Source organism: Microcaecilia unicolor, chromosome 5, assembly GCF_901765095.1.
Source record: "Microcaecilia unicolor chromosome 5, aMicUni1.1, whole genome shotgun sequence".
Lineage (NCBI taxonomy): Eukaryota > Metazoa > Chordata > Amphibia > Gymnophiona > Siphonopidae > Microcaecilia > Microcaecilia unicolor.
This window is the reverse complement of record NC_044035.1, coordinates 177375869-177394991: the sequence shown is the minus strand read 5'-3', so window position 1 is coordinate 177394991 and position 19123 is coordinate 177375869. Positions and strand designations below refer to the sequence as shown.

The 19123-nt window shown below is 45.2% G+C and overlaps 1 protein-coding gene across 1 annotated transcript in view; it reads left to right on the top strand.

Annotated features, from left to right (window-relative positions):
• FCSK (fucose kinase) overlaps window positions 1-19123 on the top strand; it is a 394768-nt gene that overhangs the window by 222195 nt on the left and 153450 nt on the right. Inside the window, 3 exon segments of the mRNA XM_030203610.1 lie at window positions 2734-2835; window positions 9168-9338; window positions 11126-11205. Of these exon segments, the coding sequence (XP_030059470.1) occupies window positions 2734-2835; window positions 9168-9338; window positions 11126-11205 (353 nt within the window).

Here is a 19123-nt window from a genome sequence, read left to right as displayed (position 1 = left end):
AGGAGTTGAGGAGTCAGGGAGTGGAACCCAAAACGGGTCTTCAGAGGTTAACAGGAGAGGATTTGGCACAGAAGGGTAGAGGCCAGGTGAAAAGTCCAACCTAGGATGTGGTGGGGTTCGCACAGAAGAGGAACTATCCGGAGAAGCCTGTACTGGAGAAGCTTGGGCTGGACGGCGTGGATCTCTGGGGGTAGCACGGAACCCCAACAATGGGCCATAAGGTGGTGGCTCAAGATCTGAGGGGTCATCAGAGAGTATGGGTTTCTCGGACAGGGTAGGGGCGGAAGCCACTGATTGGGTGGTAAGCTTCCTAGGGCTCTTTCCCTCTTCTAGTTTAGATTTTCTAATCTTTCTTTGAACACGGCCTAACATGAATTTTACTGGGGATCCCATATAAGTTTTCAACCAGGAGGGAGGGTCAGTCACAAGGCTGTCCCAGGAATCTATATAAGGGAGTTGTTCAGAATATTCTGGTTCTCCTACAACTATGCTGTAGACCTTCCGGATTACTTCAATATCTAAGCTGCCACTAGGGGGCCACCCCACTCCCATAGATGGCCACTCAACTTCACACAAGGTTCTTAGAGTACTTGAGCTTAAAGTCTGTCCATAGTCATTAATTAAAAATCCTTTTCTAAAGTTCTTAAGCATACAATCTAGGGGGGTATCAATTTGTCTAGATGATGTCCCACCCATAATGCTTACAGTTACAACACACAAAGAGGGGGGGAATTTTTGAGAATGCAGTAAGGGGTCTGCACTCTCGAGACACTAGGTAGACAGACAACAATCGCTTCCTTCCGTTGCTGACCAATTGAACTCGCGTTAATTGGAAATGCAGCTATAAGAAGTCCGCACTCATTAACATTCAGGCATCACACATTCATTCAGTACAGAAAATCCCACCCAACAATTTCAGATTTCTCAGATACAGATAAGCTCAAGCGTTTTCGCTTCTAATCTCCTCTAGATTAGAAGGTACTAGGGCCTTCGCTGAGAGTTGATCAGGCTCTCCTTCCTCAATTTGTTTGAGGGGCTGATTTACAATTTTCTAGCTAGAATTACAATACAGAATACAGAATACATACCCGGCGAATGTTCTCCAGTCAGTTGGGTGCTGGGATTAATGCAGGATGCATCCCACCGCTGCCACCAAGAATTGTTGCAGGAATGGAGGCATGAATTTGTGATACTTCAGGAGTCAGACAGCACACACCAGTATGAGAGAAAAATCTTCTTTATTTGCCAGCAAACAAAGCAAGACATCAGTTCTAGCTCTCTTCTCTTTCTCTCAGCTCTCTGTGTCTTTGTCTCAGCTGCTTCTCTTCTTATGCTGTCTTCTCCTTCTTCTGTCTGTTCCTTCTGTCCTTCTCTTTCTTCTGAGCTCCTTCTCACGTAAACTGCTTCTGCTCCTACTTAAATAGGGTCCTAAGCCCTCCTCCTAGCCTAGCCCCCTTTACTCCCAATTGGTTAAGAAATTGATTGGCTACCTTGCCTCAACCAATCATTACTTTTGAAATATCAGTTACATAGGTTCCAGACATCCTAAACTGACCTCTGACCTGGGGCCCCTTAAGCCAGACATTTGGTCTCCAGTCTCTTACATGTTATTATGATTGATTTCTCATATTCCTAGTACTAACTGCTAACTAAACTCTGGCATTCATTAAAGGGGTCAAAAGCCAATCTTACTTAATAGCATACATATCAGGTTATTACTTCCAGGAGGCCAGTCCTACACTTAGCTATAATTAATCAAGGAGAAGAGAGCTGACTAGCCCTGACCTCGTTCACCTATCAGCTTATACATTGAACCAGCCAGAACTATGGCTAAGTCAAACCACATGTTGATCTCCTCAATGCAGTCCTTGCTTGACCTCTTAAACAGCAGACAAAGAGTAATACAGAATTTAACAGATATTCTACACAGACACAAACCTTATTAATTTACACAGAATCAGTATTTCTTATAAGACATATTCTAAATATCAAAACTTGTAAATACTAATCTATTGCCTCTCTCTCTCTAAATAGTATTTTCTATCTAAGCATTTTAAACTACAATTAATCATATGTCTGGCTCATTCCTTTATTCATTCATAATAGTTTACAGCTGTGCCAGCTAGCATTGGCAATTCACAAGGGACAGAGTTTCATTTCTCACTGACCTTTCCTAACCTTAGCTCGGCCAAGCTAGACATTGAAATAATATGAACCATCTGGCATACCTTCACTTTAGTTGCAAAGTAAAAAGTTAGAATTCTAACTTCAAGCTTTTAACAGAATTAACCCTTCATATGATTTCTTATATATGATTATGCCCATGGCTGCTTCAAAGTTAGTCCAATAAAAAGGTATCATCTTATTTTCGTTTCTATGTTTTGTTTTATTTCTGTGTATTACCTTTAAAAGTGGACTAACATAGTTACTCTACAGCACTTTACTCTTTTCAATGAATAAGGTTTTTCTCTTGTACATTTCTTAGAATAATTTGAGTCAGTGTCTCACTTACAGCAAGGTCTGCTGTTCCTGATGATATTTAATTGGTTATAGGATAGAGGAAGACTCTGTAAGTCCCAGTAAGACAGGTATGTTTTGTGATCCTGCTAGGTACTTGTGACCGTGACATGGCTTGGCTATTATAGGAAACAGGCTTGATAGACCTATGGTTTGCCTCTGTATGACAGTTCTTATGGGAGGAGGCTTCATCTTTCTAATTTTTTGTGTTTGTAGCACCCCCACCTTTTGGAGGATGGCTGTTCAGTCACCAATAGCCTTCTGGAAGGGGAAGTTGGCGTGGGTCCCCAGAGTGTGGTGCAGCACTGCCACCTACAGGTACCAGATACACACTGCAACATAAAGACCTGCAAAGTAAACATTGTGTCTCATATTGCTTTGTATTTGAATGACACATACATATGCCCTCACAATTCCACTAAAACACTCACATGCATCCAGACCTACTCACATACATATTCCACATATGTGTATGCTTGCTTTCACGTATTCTCCCCCAGGTTATTGTTATAACAGCTGCCATAACAGAAACAACATTTTTATAAATGTATGTTAATGAATCAGTTATTGGTTGAAAAAATGACATTATTAAACTTGCTTTATTTCTTTCCTTCTTATATTTAATTCCTCAATGGAAATAAGTGGTTAAAGGTTTTTAAAATCTTCTAGAAAGCTGATCTTATTGTGTAGACATTAATAATATTGGGATGCATCCCGTGTACATAGAAACTCAAATTTACACAGGAGCACCCTGATGTACTCAGAGATGAGGCAGGATAGATAGCTGAATTTTAGTGGCAGTAAGATTAAAAAAAAAAATAGAAAGTGTGCATAATCAAATAAAGGTTGTATCTTTGTAAAAAAAAAAAAATAATAGACTAGAGACTACTGAGAATACACTGTGATATAATTAATGGGATATTTTCAGAAAAAACACAGCTTTCACATTTTATTCATAAGTAGCAAAAAAAACTATTGAGAATGTAGATGAATTGCTGCATTTTTTATTTTAAATAACTTATGAGAAACATAAATTAGAGGATCTCATACAATATGTTAAAGGCATGTTTTGGTCCCAGAAATGCTCAGCTTGATTCCGCAAGATATTGAGCTTTTTCTTTGCATCACCATTTTTTTTTTGGAACTCCCTCTCGCTCTCAATTCCTTGTAGCCTAGTGTCAGCCCTGTCCTACCCCCCCCCTCCCCCTCCCGTGGTCTGACATGTCCTCTTCCTGCCCCCCCACCATGAAGGACACCAGCATTAAATATAAGACCTTTTTTTTAATGTTCTGGGCACTGCAGATCCACCTCCATCCAGAAACCAACCGTCATTAAATTGAAAATCTTTTATTTTATCAATTTTAACCCGGGCAATGCGGAGACGATCCCAAATACTCCCCAAGGCACCATGAAAAATATAGTACAACCTTTTTTAATTTTAACCTGAGCATAATAAAATTTGATGGTGGTGGGTTTTTGGGTGGAGGTCGGCTCTTCATTACCTAGGGAAAGAAAGTATACTGAATGATTAAACATACCATTTTTTGCCCTAGGCAGTGAAGAGTCCATTCCCAACCAGAAGCCCACCAGCACCACTAGCCAGCATTACAATGACTCCACTATGCACGTTAAAATTAAAAAAAAAACTATTTTTTTTTACCTGTGCAGCTGGGCTTCGGTGGTGGCAGCTGGTGCAGAGAGCTCAGCACTCACTGTGCTGTGTGCTGCCCTCCATGTCATGTAGGGCCATAGGGGAGTGCTGACTAGGTCTGGGGAGGGAGGGGAAGGCTGCCCTGCAGGGCACAGATTGAAGGAACCGCGAGAGCAACACTGACGGCAGCTGGCACAGCTCAACTGTGGTGTCGTCGTGTGCATTGGGGGCAGGGGGGAGAGAGCAAGGCAAAGCAGCACAAAACCGGATGGGGAGCGAGTAAGGTAGTGAGTGATGGACTGGAGTAGTGGCACCGATGTGCAGCTGCAGCGCAACCACTACAGTGGCCTGACTACAACAACTTCTGGATCAGGACATGGGAGGAAGAGGACCGGAGAGCTGCCAGCTGCCCTGGTGGACCTCAGCTGAGATTCCCACCCAGGCCTCCCGTAGCTACACCCCTGCCTATCTTTCTTCCCTCCTGCTGCTCATCCCCTATGGTTCAGGATTTAACATAGTAACATAGTAAATGACGGCAGATAAAGACCTGTACAGTCCATCCAGTCTGCCCAAGAAGATAAACTCCTTTTACATGGTATGTGATACTTTATATGTATACTCGAGTTTGATTTATCCTTGCCATTCTCAGGGCACAGACCATAGAAGTCTGCCCAGCACTCTTCTTGTATTAAGTTCTGAAGCTAACATCGAAGCCCCTTAAAATTTACACTCCAGCCCATCCCTATCCAGTCATGATCAGGGCGTAGACCATAGAAATCTGCCCAGCACCGGTTTCGTTTCCCAATTACCGGTGTCGCCACCTAATCTCCGCTAAGATTCTGTGGATCCATTCCTTCATAACAGGATTCCTTTGTGTTTATCCCACGCACGTTTGAATTCCATTACCATTTTCATGGACCTCCTGCGGGAGGGCATTCCACATATCCACCACCCTCTCCGTGAAACAATACTTCCTGATATTACTCTTGAGTCTGCCCCCCTTCAACTTCAATTCATGCCGTCTAGTTCTACTGCCTTCCCGTCTCCGGAAGAGGTTTGTTTGCGGATTAATACCTTTCAAAAAATGTCTGTATCGTCACCCCTGTTTCTCCTTTCTTCCAAGGTATACATGTTCAGGTCAGCAAATCTCTCCTCATATGGTTTGCCACGCAAATCCTATACCATTTTTGTAGCTTTTCTTTGCACCGCTTCCAGTCTTTTTACATCTTTAGCAAGATACGGCCTGCAAAACTGCACACAATACTCCAAGCGGGGCCTTACCAGTGCTTTTTTTATGCCAGTACATGCCAGTACAGCATACCGGCACCTTTTTTTTCCTAGGGCCAGCTTACCTGCCCATGCTCAGCTCCCCGACAGCCCTGCTTTCTATTCCTGCCGCCCCGCATTTAAATCTTTTATTTTTTTACCTGAAGTTGAGGCCGGCAGGAACAGAAAGCAGGGTTGTCGGGGAGCTGAGGGCGGGCAGGTAGGGCTGGGGTTGGTACTGGAACTCAATGGGGGCTGAAAAGGGGGGGGGCAGGTGGAGGCTGGGGCAAGTTACTGGACATGGATGGGAGGGGAGGATAGGGGCAAAGGAGAATCATTGGACATGGAGGGGAGGGCAGTGGGAAATCACTGGACAAGGATGGGAGGGAAGGGCAGGGGAGAGAGCAGAGTTGCTGACATGGGTGTATGGAGGGGAGGGCAGGAAAAATGCTGGACATGGATGGAGGAGAGGGAAGGCAGGAAGGAGATGCCCATGGATTGAGGGGAGGGCAGATAGTAGAAATGCTGGAAATGAATGGAGTGGAGGGCAGGAAAGAGAGGAGAAACGTTGGAGGGAAGGAAAGACAGAGGAAGGAGATGCACACAGTTGGAGGGGAAGGGAGAGAGGAGAAATACTTGACATGGATGGAGGAGAGGGAAGACAGAGGAAGTAGATGCACATGGATGGAGTGGAGGGGGAGAGGATAAATGCTGGGCATGGATGGAGGGGAGGGAAGACAGAGGAGGAGATGCATATATGGATTTAGGGGAGAGAGGTGAAATTCTGGACATGGATGGAGGGGAGGGGAGAGAGTTGAAATGCTGGACATGGATGGAGGGGAGGGAAGAGAGAGGAAGTGAGGTGAACATGGATGGAGGGGAGGAGAGAGGAGAAATGCTGGACATGGATGGATGGAGGGAGAGAAGAAAAATGCTGGACATGGATGGAAAGAGGAAGGAGATGTGCATACTGATGCGATGAGGGAAAGGGAAAAGAGGAGAAAAACTGCACATGGATGGATAAAATAGGCAAAAACTTGATCCACTCTATACCTCCTCTAGTTAAGTCCACGGAGGACCCAGCTTTTACCTATGGATGTAGGGCAAGAAATGAAGAAGAAAGGAGGAAAGTAAAGAAATAAATGGGAAGGAAGCCCTGGAAATGGAGTTAAGGGAACCAATAGAGAGCAGCAGAATCAGAGACTGGGACCATCAGGATCAGAAAAACAAAGTCACCAGACAACAAAGGTAGAAAAAATCATTTTATTTTCATTTTAGTGTTTGGAAGATGTCCAATTTGAGAATTTATATCTGCTGTCTTATTTTGCATTGGGTATACTAGAGCTGTAACAGCTTACAAAAATGATTTATAATGAAAAAAAAATCACAAGTCATTTTTTTTCTCCTATACTGGTATAGTATTTTTGATGATACTGCTTATATGCACCACGGCTGGTATAAGGGGTGTGGCTTCCATAGGGGTGGGGTCATAGATGGTGACCCCCACCCATAATGAGTACCGGTACCTTTTTTCCTACAAAAAAAGCACTGGGCCTCACCAACGACTTGTAGAGGGGCATCAACACCTCCTTTCTTCTGCTGGTTATGCCCCTCTCTATGCAGCCTAACATCCTTCTGGCCATGGCCGTTGCCTTTTCGCATTGTTTCTTCACCTTCAGATCCTTAGACACCAACACCCCAAGGTCTCTCTCCTGAGTTGAGCTTACTAATCTCTCCCCTTCTATTCGATATCTCTCTTTAGGGTTTCTGCACCCCAAGTGCATCACTCTACACTTAGCATTAAATTTTAACTTAGTTAATTTTTATACCAATCTAATCATTTAAAAATTTTATTTTCAACTTACATTGTAAAGTTATTTTTCGTGCTCAGTGTGTATTAAAGTGCCTTTCACCTTTGGTCATAGTGTGTTTTACCAGTACTCTAATTTATGACATCATAGCACCAAATCCCTGCCTGCTTGCCTCAAGATCTAAGTTCGCAATGATCTTTTTCAATATAATATATCACTTCTCTACAATTTAGTAGGAACAATCCACTGTGTTTTAGTTGTACTTATCTTCTGGCAGGGGTTCAGTGCTGGGTGCCACTAACATTCCTTGACCAAAATCCTGTGTAGTCCAATTAACGTGCTAATTCATCTTGCAATGATGTCATAAGAGTGCCGGTAAAACACACCTTGACCAAAGGTGAAAGGCATTTTAATACACACTGAGCACAAAAAATAACTTTACATTATAAGTTGAAAAATAAAATTTTGAAATGATTAGACTGGTATAAAAATTAACTAGGATAATTTAGATTAATATCAGGCATATATATAGACCCCTAATTGATTCTGATTAAATTTTAACTTCCAGACCCTCGACAATTCTTCTAAGGTTTGGAGATCTTTTCTCATCGTTTCTACTGCCTCCAGGGTATCCACTCTATTGGCTATTTTCTCTCTCTTTTCTTCCTCCTTTTCTTGCTCCCTTTGTCCAACATCTCATTCCTCCCTCTCTCTTCCTTTCCTCCCTTTGTCCAACATCTTTCTCCCTCCCCTCAACATCACAGTCCAGTATCACTCCCCCTCCATCCCTCCCTCCCTCATCTAGTCCAGTACCCCTCTAGCCCTCTTCTCCATTCCTGAGTTCAGCTTCAACACTCTCTCTCAACCCCCCCCATGCTCCTCCCCCCACAGTTTGTTAAAATTTGTCTCTCTCTTTAGAGGTTACCAACAATAGCAACAGCCATACACATATGCTGCCTGTGGCCCGACACAAAGCCGCCTCCAATGCAGCTTCCCCTGTCCACATGGGCTGGATTCATTGAGGGGAAAGGCTCCAGGTCAGGCCACAGGTAGCTTATGTGTATGGCTGCTGCTTCTGCTGGTAATCTTAGAGAGAGACAAATGTAAGATAAAGTGGGGGGGGGGGGAGCCAAGCTGTAGGCAGGGAGGGGGAATGAAAGGAGAAATGCCAGACTGGGGTGGAGAGGTGCTCAGTGTGTGAGAGCATATCAGTGACAGCAAAACATGCTGTCTACATTGTGAAGGCTGAGCCGGTATGACAGGCTTTTGGTGCCCTGAGCTTGTGTCTCACCTGGCCCAGGCCTTAAGCTAGGATGCAGTGCCCGATTCAATTCCCACTGCTGCTCCTTGTGATCTTGGGCAAGTCACTTAACCCTCCATTGCCTCAGGTACAAACTGAGATTGTGAGCCTAGGGGTGGAAGAGAGAGGGACTGAAGTTTTTGTATTGCTGGTTTTAGGATCTGTCAGCAGCTGGCCTGGCCACTGAAATACCAACCAGGCCAGCTCAACACTGGCCATTTGGCAACCCTGCTTACAGCTGGACTCCGTGGTCTCTATATAGCAAACACAAAGAAAAGTGGGATTAGTGAAATAAAAACATGTTCCTTGCTTTCTAGTGATTTCTTGTGCTGTTTATTGCTTCTGCTGCCCCACTGGTCTGACATCTGGGGCCAAGCTAACCCCAAGGCCTTGTGGGTTTATTTTTAGAAGGTGATTTTCAGGAAATCATTCTCAAGCCCATGCTCCAGCTTACATATTCTAAACAAATCCTTTATTAGAATTAGGAAGCTATGCAAAAATATTGGAGAAGTTTTTACATCATTTCTTTTTTTCCCTCCTGATCCCTGAGACAACCTTTGACTTGAATGTAAAAGATATTTCACTGGTTTGAAATTGTTGAGAGCTTTTCTTTCTTTTCCAGGGACCTATCCAGCTGGCATCAGGCTGCCTTCTTACTGGGTTGGATATGATATCATCACTCTCTCTTCATGGGCACCAGCTGAGTAATGTCATTATTCAAGGACACTCTGTCAAACTAAGGGACATATCGCTTACAGTATATACCCTTCTTGGGTGCCACGATGACCTTCAGGTGCTACAGATTCAAATGTCTTACCTCCTGCTGCCCATCTCCTCACTTTTATATTTTCATTTTTTTTCTACAGCATAAATATAAGGAGAGTGTCCCTATGATCTGCCATAATAAACCCATATAAATTAATAACCAGAAACTTTATACAAATCTAACAAAAAAAAAAAGAGCAATCAAGCTGTATGTAAGGTTGGTGGCCTAGTAAAGCTAATAATACATGTAGGACCCCAGATGATCATAACATAGTAACATAGTAGATGATGGCAGAAAAAGACCTGCATGGTCCATCCAGTCTGCCCAACAAGATAAACTCATATGTGCTATTTTTTGTGTATACCCTACTTTGATTTGTACCTGTCCTCTTCAGGGCACAGACTGTATAAGTCTGCCCAGCACTATCCCCGCCTTCCAACCACCAGTCCCGCCTTCCACCACCGGCTCTGGCACAGACCGTATGTCTGCCCAGCACTATCCCCGCCTCCCAACCACCAGCCCCACCTCCCACCACCGGCTCTTGCACAGACCGTATAAGTCTGCCCAGCACTATCCCCACCTCCCAACCACCAGCCCCGCCTCCCACCACCGGCTCTTGCACAGACCGTATAAGTCTGCCCAGCACTATCCCCGCCTCCCAACCACCAGCCCCGCCTCCCACCACCGGCTCTGCCACCCAATCTCGGCTAAGCTCCTGAGGATCCATTCCTTCTGAACAGGATTCCTTTATGTTTATCCCACGCATGTTTGAATTCCGTTACCGTTTTCATTTCCACCACCTCTTGCGGGGGGGCATTCCAAGCATCCACTACTCTCTCCGTGAAAAAATACTTCCTGACATTTTTCTTGAGTCTGCCCCCCTTCAATCTCATTTCATGTCCTCTCGTTCTACCGCCTTCGCATCTCCGGAAAAGGTTCGGGGTGCATAGCAGTGTTTGGTTACTTCTGTTCATTGGTTTATATAAAGCTGTCATTTACAATATTACAAGTTTTGCACACACTATCTAGTCATGGAATGTTGACAAAAAAAATTACTAGCAGAACCTTTTCTGGTACAGTAAAGTTTAAAAAGAGTAGTTTACACTGGACACATGAGACAGTCATAGCAAGTATTCAGAAAAGCAAGTCTAGTATGACTGTTGTCAATGGACTGTCTCCCAAATTGATGTCAACGGTTTGATAAAGGGCTTTATCATTTTCCTAGTCACCCACTGATCTGGTAGATCATTAAAATGTATGGAGATGACTAATATACAGTGAAATACAGCACATGGAGTTTGACTTTTATTGCAGTTTTTATAGTTTTTGCTCTAGGTTCCTAGACTAAGTAGAGGTTTATGGCTGCAAGAATCAAATATAGTTTAAAAAAATGTCAAATTATTTAATTGTAGACAAGATAATACAGGTGTTTTTCAATTAAGGCTATGTAGGAAAGGAGGGATTCTTCTGTCATAACTGACCCAGTAAAGATGCAGGTTTCCCAGGGATCTCATCTGGTGTTGACTACTTCAGATATCACCTGGTCTTCTAGCAGATGATGGCCTATTAGTTAGAGCAAAGGGGTGGCAATAAGGAGACCCCATGATGGGCTTCAGAATATAATGCATCGTTGTATGTTGTGCTGCATGATGGTGTTGCAGAGGTCATGGCATATATGCAGTCCTTTTGCAGTGTGGTAGTATCTTTAGAACATAAGCCTGTAAAACTTGTAAACTTGTGTCCTGGTGAGGAGGTAGGATTCACTCTTTCCCTACATTCTTTTGTTAATTTTGTTATATGTGTTGGCTTTTAAGGAGTTTTCTGGAGTGATCACTACTACTGGAACCTATCTGAACAGACCCTGGACTGAGTTTTTTCAAAGGACAGGGATTCGGTAAATATCTTCATTTATTTAAAATGGTGAATTCAGTTACAGCTGGAAGACATGCTTGAGTTTTTGACTTATCCACAAACTAGCTTTCCCTTCCTACTGCTCTATATAGAACACAAAAGGCAGCAGCATTGCAAACTTCTTCCCACACACTTCTCTATCACAGAACAGGTTGAGTACAAGCATTATTATAGCAAGCTTTCTACTTACTATCTCCCCAGTATCATTCACTCTGGCTTCTAAGAGACCACCTCAGCTTTCAGCTAGATTCCCGTCCACTGAGAATAAGACTAAGCTACCAAGTCATTTCACATAAGCTACCCAAGTGCTGACAGCTAACAGGATATTTTTCTGGGCGATATTGTGGAAGAGTTATTGGAAAATGTTTGCCTTTCTGTGGATGATACCAAAGTCTGCAACAGGGTAGACACTCTGGAAGATGTGGAAAAGAAGAAGAGGGATCTTATGAAACTTAAATGATAGCGGGGATGGGACGACTTCCCTATGAAGAAAGACTAAGGAGGCTAGGGCTTTTCAGCTTGGAGAAGAGACGGCTGAGGGGAGACATGATAGAGGTATATAAAATAATGAGTGGAGTGGAACAGGTGCATGTGAAGCGTCTGTTCACGCTTTCCAAAAATACTAGGACTAGGGGGCATGCGATGAAACTACAGTGTAGTAAATTTAAAACAAATCGGAGAAACGTTTTCTTCACCCAACGCGTAATTAAACTCTGGAATTCGTTGCCGGAGAACGTGGTGAAGGCGGTTAGCTTGGCAGAGTTTAAAAAGGGGTTAGATGGTTTCCTAAAGGACAAGTCCATAAACCGCTACTAAATGGACTTGGGAAAAATCCACAATTCCAGGAATAACATGTATAGAATGTTTGTACGTTTGGGAAGCTTGCCAGGTGCCCTTGGCCTGGATTGGCAGCTGTCGTGGACAGGATGCTGGGCTTGATGGACCCTTGGTCTTTTCCCAGTGTGGCATTACTTATGTACTTAAGGAATGGTCTAGATTCTAGAGTGTGGCAGCTAAGATTTAATGGTAAAAATGCAGTAATGCATTTGGGCTGCAAAAATTCAAGGGTGTGTTATAGTAATAGGGTGAAATACACCAGTGCATGAAAGAAGAGCAGGATCTGGGGGTGATCATATCTTATCATAAAGTGACCAAACAGGTAGGTATGGTGATTTCAAAAGCTAGAAGGATGCTTAGATGCAAAGGGAAAGGAATAACCAGCAGCAGAAAGGAGCTGATTGTGCTATTGTATAAGTATCTGGTGGGACCTCAGTTGGAGTATTGTGTATAGTCTGAAGTTCGTACCTTTAAAAGGATATAAATCATATGGAGTTGGTCCAGAAAGCAGTTCCCAAAAGAGTCAATGTTCTTTGTCTTTGTAGCAGGTAGGTACACCCCTCTCCCTCCGAAAAGAAAGGCAAGGGAAACGTAACCTGCACTGCATGGCACATACAGCCCCAACAACCTTACTGGGCAGGCTGTTTGGTCTTTCTGCCATCTTCTGCATGTTTCTATGTTACCATAAATCATATGGGATCATACCTAAAGATCTAATGATCTAAACACAGGGATAGGGGAGGTACGATGGAGCATTATATAGTTTGTGTATAAATGCACAGGAGGCGCACCTCTTTGGATGGAAAGGAAGCTCTGAAATGAGGAGTCATAGGATGAGGGTGAAAGGGGGTAGCTTCCTATCTGAGCAAATATTTCTTTATGGAAATAGCAATGGAAAACAAGCACATAGGGAAAAGAATGTATTCTAGAGTCGAGTAGTTAGTGTGGATAGGCAGACTGGATAGGCCATATGGTCTTTTTCTGCTGTCATGTTTACACCTTGACTATCTAGTATATGAAAAGGGACACATGGTGTGAGGACCCAAGGTGGGGAAGCACAATGCATACAAGCCTGTGGTCTTCAAGAAGAGGCAGATGCATCTGCCTATACAGTTCAAAGTTCTGTAGATATTTTCTAGGAACAAGGGTGGATAAAAGCAAGTATAGGGTCTCAAGGGCAGAGTAAATAGATGCATGTGTGGATGCCATTGAAAATGACCAAGGCATTCTTCCTCTCTCCCCTTTCATTCCCCACCTGGAGACACACTTTCTCTCTGCCTTCCCTTCTCCTTAGGCGCTCTCTCTTCCTTCCCCCTGCACTCTCTTTCGCTTCCTTCTCTCCACTCTCCTGCACTTTCTCCCCTCTCCTCTCCCAAGCACAGCCTCTCTGTCTCCCATGCCCTTTCCCCCCTTCTTTCTCTGACTTTTCCTGCCTCTTTTCTCTTTGGCTCCCTGGTCCCTGTACCACACTCTTCCTATAAGTCAGGCTGGGCTATATAGCTCTTGAGCTCTCTTGGTGCCACTCTTTGGCTTCCCCTTTTGAGAGAAGTATCATGGTGACACATGACTGTCCTGAATATTTGTCAGTGTTTCTTGTATGCTCCGAGGGAAGATGATAGAGGTGGTATGTCCATGCGTGCTAACATGCACACCACCCAGTGGCGACAAATAACTCACCTCTTCATCTGCTATTATATAGCTAATTAGGGATGTGCTGTCATTTGCAACAACATAGGAAATGTCAGTGACATATCATATGTCATTGCATGTCATTACCAAATGAAAATGAACAAAGTGTTTGTGCTTTCTGTGGAAATAGGGTGCACTTTTTTCTGATGGTGAAAACATCACTCATGTGGAAACAATTGCACATATGCAAACTAATGTTCATGTGTGCCCTTGTATGCACATGCATGCCCTATCGGGAAAGAGTTTGCTGTTTTTCTGAAATAGTGTGCCCTCTTTCCACAGTGTGCTCTATTATCGGAAACTGACAAAACAAAATGGCCAGAAAAACTCAAATGCAAAGCGCTGATAAGGAAGGCTAAGAGGGACTTTGAAAAAAAGATTGCGTTGGAGGCAAAAACACATAGTAAAATATTTTTAGGTATATTAAAAGCAGGAAGCCGGCAAAAGAATCGGTTGGACCGCTGGATGACCGAGGAGTAAAAGGGGCGATCAGGGAAGACAAAGCCGTAGTGGAGAGATTAAATGATTTCTTTGCTTAGGTCCTCGTGGAGGAAGGTTTGGGTGGCATACCAGTGGCGGAAATGGTATTCGAAGCTGACGAGTCGGAGAAACAATGAATTCTCTGTAAACCTGGAGGATGCCCAAATCTTGAAATTTAGGTAATCCTTAGAGATGGTACAGTGGGTTTCTGGTGGGTTTTGGAGGGCTCACATTTACCACCACAAGTGTAACAGGTAGGGGGGGGGGGTTTGGGCCAGGGTCCACCTGCCTGAAGTGCACTGTACCCAGGGCCGCCGAGAGACTGGGCCAGGCCCGGGACAAGGCCACCCCCCCGGACCCCACCCCCCCCTCCACCCCCCGAGGTCGCCACCGCTCCCCCACCACCCGTCCCCCCTCCATGCACCAGTGGGCCCCTGCATTGAAATCACAGTGCCTCTCACCTCCATGTGAAGGCACTGCAGGCAGCAGCAGATTGCCTCCCTCCTTCGGGCCTCCTTCCCTCCCTGTGTCCTGCCCTCATCTGACGTAACTTCCGTGAGGGCGGGACACAGAGAGGGAAGGAAGCCCGAAGGGAGGCGATCTGCTGCTGCCTGCAGCGCTTTCACACGGAGGTGAGAGGCGCTGTGATTTCAATGCAGGGGGCCCGGCCTGGTGGCAGACGGTTGACGACGGACAGGGCCGGTCTTAGCAACTGCAGGGAGCTGTGCAGACCAGTTCTCAGAGCCCACCCACCCCTCCCCAGTATACCCAAAATGACAGAAACCAAATTAGCATACAGATTCTGCATGCAGCACAATACCAGAAAAACAGAACATTGCTATACATTGCAAAATAAGACAGCAGATGTAGATTCTCAAATTGGACATATTCCAAACACTATAATGAAAATAAAATGATTTTTTCTACCTTTGCTGTCTTGTGACTGTATTTCAGATCATGTTGGTCCCAGTCTCTGATTCTGTTGCTCTCTATCTGCTCCCTTAACTCCACTTCCAGGGTTTCCTTTCCATTTATTTCTTTACTTTCTTCCTTTCTTCTTCATTTCTTACCCTACATCCATAGGTAAAAGCTGGGTCCTCCGCGGACTTGACTGGAAGAGGTAGGTATAGAGTGGATCCAGCTTTTGCCTATTTTTACCAGCCATATGCAGTTTTTCTCCTCTTTTCCCTTTCCCTCATCTCCGTCAGGATGCGTCTCCTTCCTCTCTCTTCCCTCTCCTCCATCCATGTCCAGCATTTATCCTCTCTCTCCTCCCCTCCATCCATGTTCATCTCATGTCCTCTCTTCCCTCCCCTGCATCCATATCCAGTATTTCAACTCTCCCCTCTCCTCCATCCATATCCAGAATTTCTCCTCTCCCCTCCATCCATGTGCATCTCCTTCCTGTCTTCCCTCACTTCCATGTCCAGCATTTCTCCTACCCTCCCCTCCATCCATCGCAACTCTCCTCGCTCCCCTGCCCTCCCTACTCATCCCCAGTGATTCTCCTTTGCTCCCTGTCCTCCCTCCCTTCCCCTCCATGTCCAGTGACTTGCCCCAACTTCCCCCCTTTTCACCCCCCCTCCCCCGAGTTTCAGTTCCCAGCCCCAGCTATGCCCTCAGGTTTCCAGCACATAAGTGTCATAAATAAGTAAATAACCATGCAGTTAAAAACTCAAAGTGTTGAGCACCTGATTCTCATAAATGATGTCTGTTTTAGTGACCCTTTACCAGGAGAAAAAAAAATGTCTGCACGAATACAACACGTGCTAGGGAGACCCTATAAACAGCCCCTCCAAATGACAAATTACTACCAAAAGTTATTCCGTTATTATATTTCCCCTGTGTACATTCCTATGCTGCACAAGCTGGCACATTTGAAAATATAAGTGAGAATAAATAAAAATGCTACTTACAAATGAAGAGAACGAGGGCAGCCCTTCCTTCCTTCCAGGCCCAGCCGCCCTGCATTTAAAAAGTTGCAGCGGCGGCGGCGAAAACGCAGGCTCGCCTCTTCTTTAAGCCCTTCCCCTTCTCTCTCAGCGTGCGCTGTGCCGCCTTCGCGGAAACCGGAAATTGCATCAGTGCACGCTGAAAGAGAAGGGGAAGGGCTTAAAGAAGAGGTGAGCCTGCGTTTTCGCTGCCGCCGCAGCAACTTTTTAAATGCAGGGCGGCTGGAAAAAATGAAGCTGAGAGCGTCGCAAGGAAGCGTCGGAAGGGAGCGCCAGGAAGTGCTGCAGGGCCCCAGGAGGTGCGAGGTCCTGATGACGGAGGGCAGGGTGGGACTCCGGCGCCGGGCCCGGGGAATTTTGTCCCCCCTGTCCCCCCCTCTCGGCGGCCCTGACTGTACCCACTAAAACTGCTCCAGGGACCTGCATACTGCTGTGATGGACCTGAGTATGACATTTGAGGTTGGCATAGAGGCTGGCACAAAATATTTTTAAAGATGATTTTTGAGGGTGGGAGGGGGTTAGTGACCACTGGGGGAGTAAGGGGAAGTGATCCCCGATTCTCTTCGGTGGTTATCTGGTCAGTTCGGGCACCTTTTTGTGCCTTGGTCATAAGAAAAACAGGACCAGGTAAAGTTGTCCAAGTGCTCGTCAGGGATGCCCTTTTTTTTCCCATTATGAGTCGAGGACGCCCATGTGTTAGGCACGCCCAAGTCCCGCCTTCGCTACGCCTCTAACAAGCCCCCATGAACTTTGGTCGTCTCCGCGACAGAAAGCAGTTGGGATTGAGGATGCCCAAAATCTGCTTTCGGTTATGCCGATTTGGGCAACCCTGTGAGAAGGACATCCATCTTCCGATTTGTGTCAAAAGATGGGCATCCTTCTCTTTTGGAAATAAACCTGATAGTAACATAGTAGATGTCGGCAATGGTCCATCCAGTCTGCCCAAGAAGATAAAAACTCATTACATAAGGTATGTATACCTGTTCTTGATTTATCTTGCCATTTTTCGGTCATAGACCATAGAAGTCTGCCCAGCACTGACCTTTTTCTAAAATTTCTGAAATTGTTGTCAAAGCCCCTGAAAAGCTCCACTCCGGCCCATCCAAATCTAATTCAGCCTACATCAGGGCACAGACCATAGAAGTCAGCCAAGCACCAGCTTTCCTACCTAAGCTCCCCTAATCATCTTTGGATCCAATCCTTCTAAACAGGAGTACTTTGAGTTTGTCCCACTCATTTTTGAATTCCATTACCATTTTCATTTCTACCACTTCCTGCAGGAGGGCATTCCAGGCATCTACCACCCTCTCAGTGGAAAAAATACTTCCTGACATTATTCCTGAATCTGCTCCCTTTCAACTTCAATTCATGCCCTCTAGTTCTACAACCTTCCTGTCTCTGGAAAAAGTTTGTTTGCGAATGAATACCTTTCAAATATTTGAATGTCTCTCTCATATCACCCCTGTTTCTCCTTTCCTCCAGGGTATACACGCTTAGGTCAGTAAGAGGCATATTTTCAAAGCACTTAGCCTTCCAAAGTTCCATAGGTTTCTATGGAACTTTGGAAGGCTAAGTGCTTTGAAAATATGCCTCTAAGTCTCTCCATGTAGGTCTTGCTACGTAAACCCCCTACCATTTTAGTCGCTTTTCTCTGAACTGCTTCGTCTTTTTACATCCTTAGTAAGATAAGGCCTCCAAAACTGAACACAATACTCCAAGTGGGGCCCCATCAAGGACTTGTATAGGGGCATCAACACCTCCTTTCTCCTGCTGGTTATACTACTATCTACGCAGCCTAGCATCCTTCTGGCCATGGCCACTGCTTTGTCGCACTATTTCATCACATTGAGATCTTCGAACACCATCACCCCAAGGTCCCTATCCTGAGCTGAGCTTACCAATCTCTCCCCTCCTATCCGGTACATCTCTTTTGTATTTCTGCACCCCAAGTGCATCACTCTGTACTTCTTGACATTAGATGAGATAGTGGAAGTGATGAGAGAGATAAGTAGAATGGAGCTAGATAGAGATGTGGAGGGGAGGGACAGAAGGAAGAGACAAAATGGAAAATTGAAAGAAGAGATAGAACGGAGATGTGGAAGCAGGGGTGGACTGACCATTCGGGCAACTGGATAGTGCCTGAAGGCCCAGAGGCTCTGCCCGGTTGCACACCGCCACTGCACATTACAGCCCTTCCCGGTCCTACCTTGAAGGGCCATGGTGGTCTAGTGGCCTCTGTGGGCAGGAAAGATCCAACTCTTTCCTGCCCACTGCTGCTACTGTACCTGGTGGCACTGGCGCCATCTTGTTTTAAACATGACTGCTGAGACCCGCAAGACTACCGCGGTAAGTCTCAACAGCCATTTTGAAAACACGGTGGTGCTGCTGGCAGGCACAGTAGAAATAGCAGGCAGAAAAGAGTGGGGTTCTTTCCTGCCCCCCAAAGAAGCCACTAGACCTTCAGGGTCCTTCAAGGTAGGAAGGTGGTGGCATGGGAGGGGGGGTAGCAGACAGAGGCCAGAGGGGCCCTATTAAACTTTATTGCCCAGGGGCCCTGATCATTGTCAGTTTGCCCCTGGGTGGAAGGGAAGGGAGGGGAAGGAAAGAGCTCTCCCCTTCTTTATCTTCATTTTTCCTCTCCATCTCTCTACCTGCTACAGTGCTAGAGGTGCCAACTTAGAGTTTTTCCTTCCTCAAATTATACCAGATCCTCCCCTGAGACTTCCTTTGTAATTCCTCCCAGATATTTGTGCCCTTCCCGCCTCCCCTCCCTTTGTGAGTATCCATTTCTTCCTTTTCCACTCCATTCCCCTTATGTTGTAGACCTCTATTCCATACCCCTTCTGCTTTCATTTTACTCTCTCACTCCCCTGTGTAGGCCTTCATTCTCCCTTCAACTCCCCCGATCACCTCAGTTTTTCATGCACCCATCTGCTAGGAGAA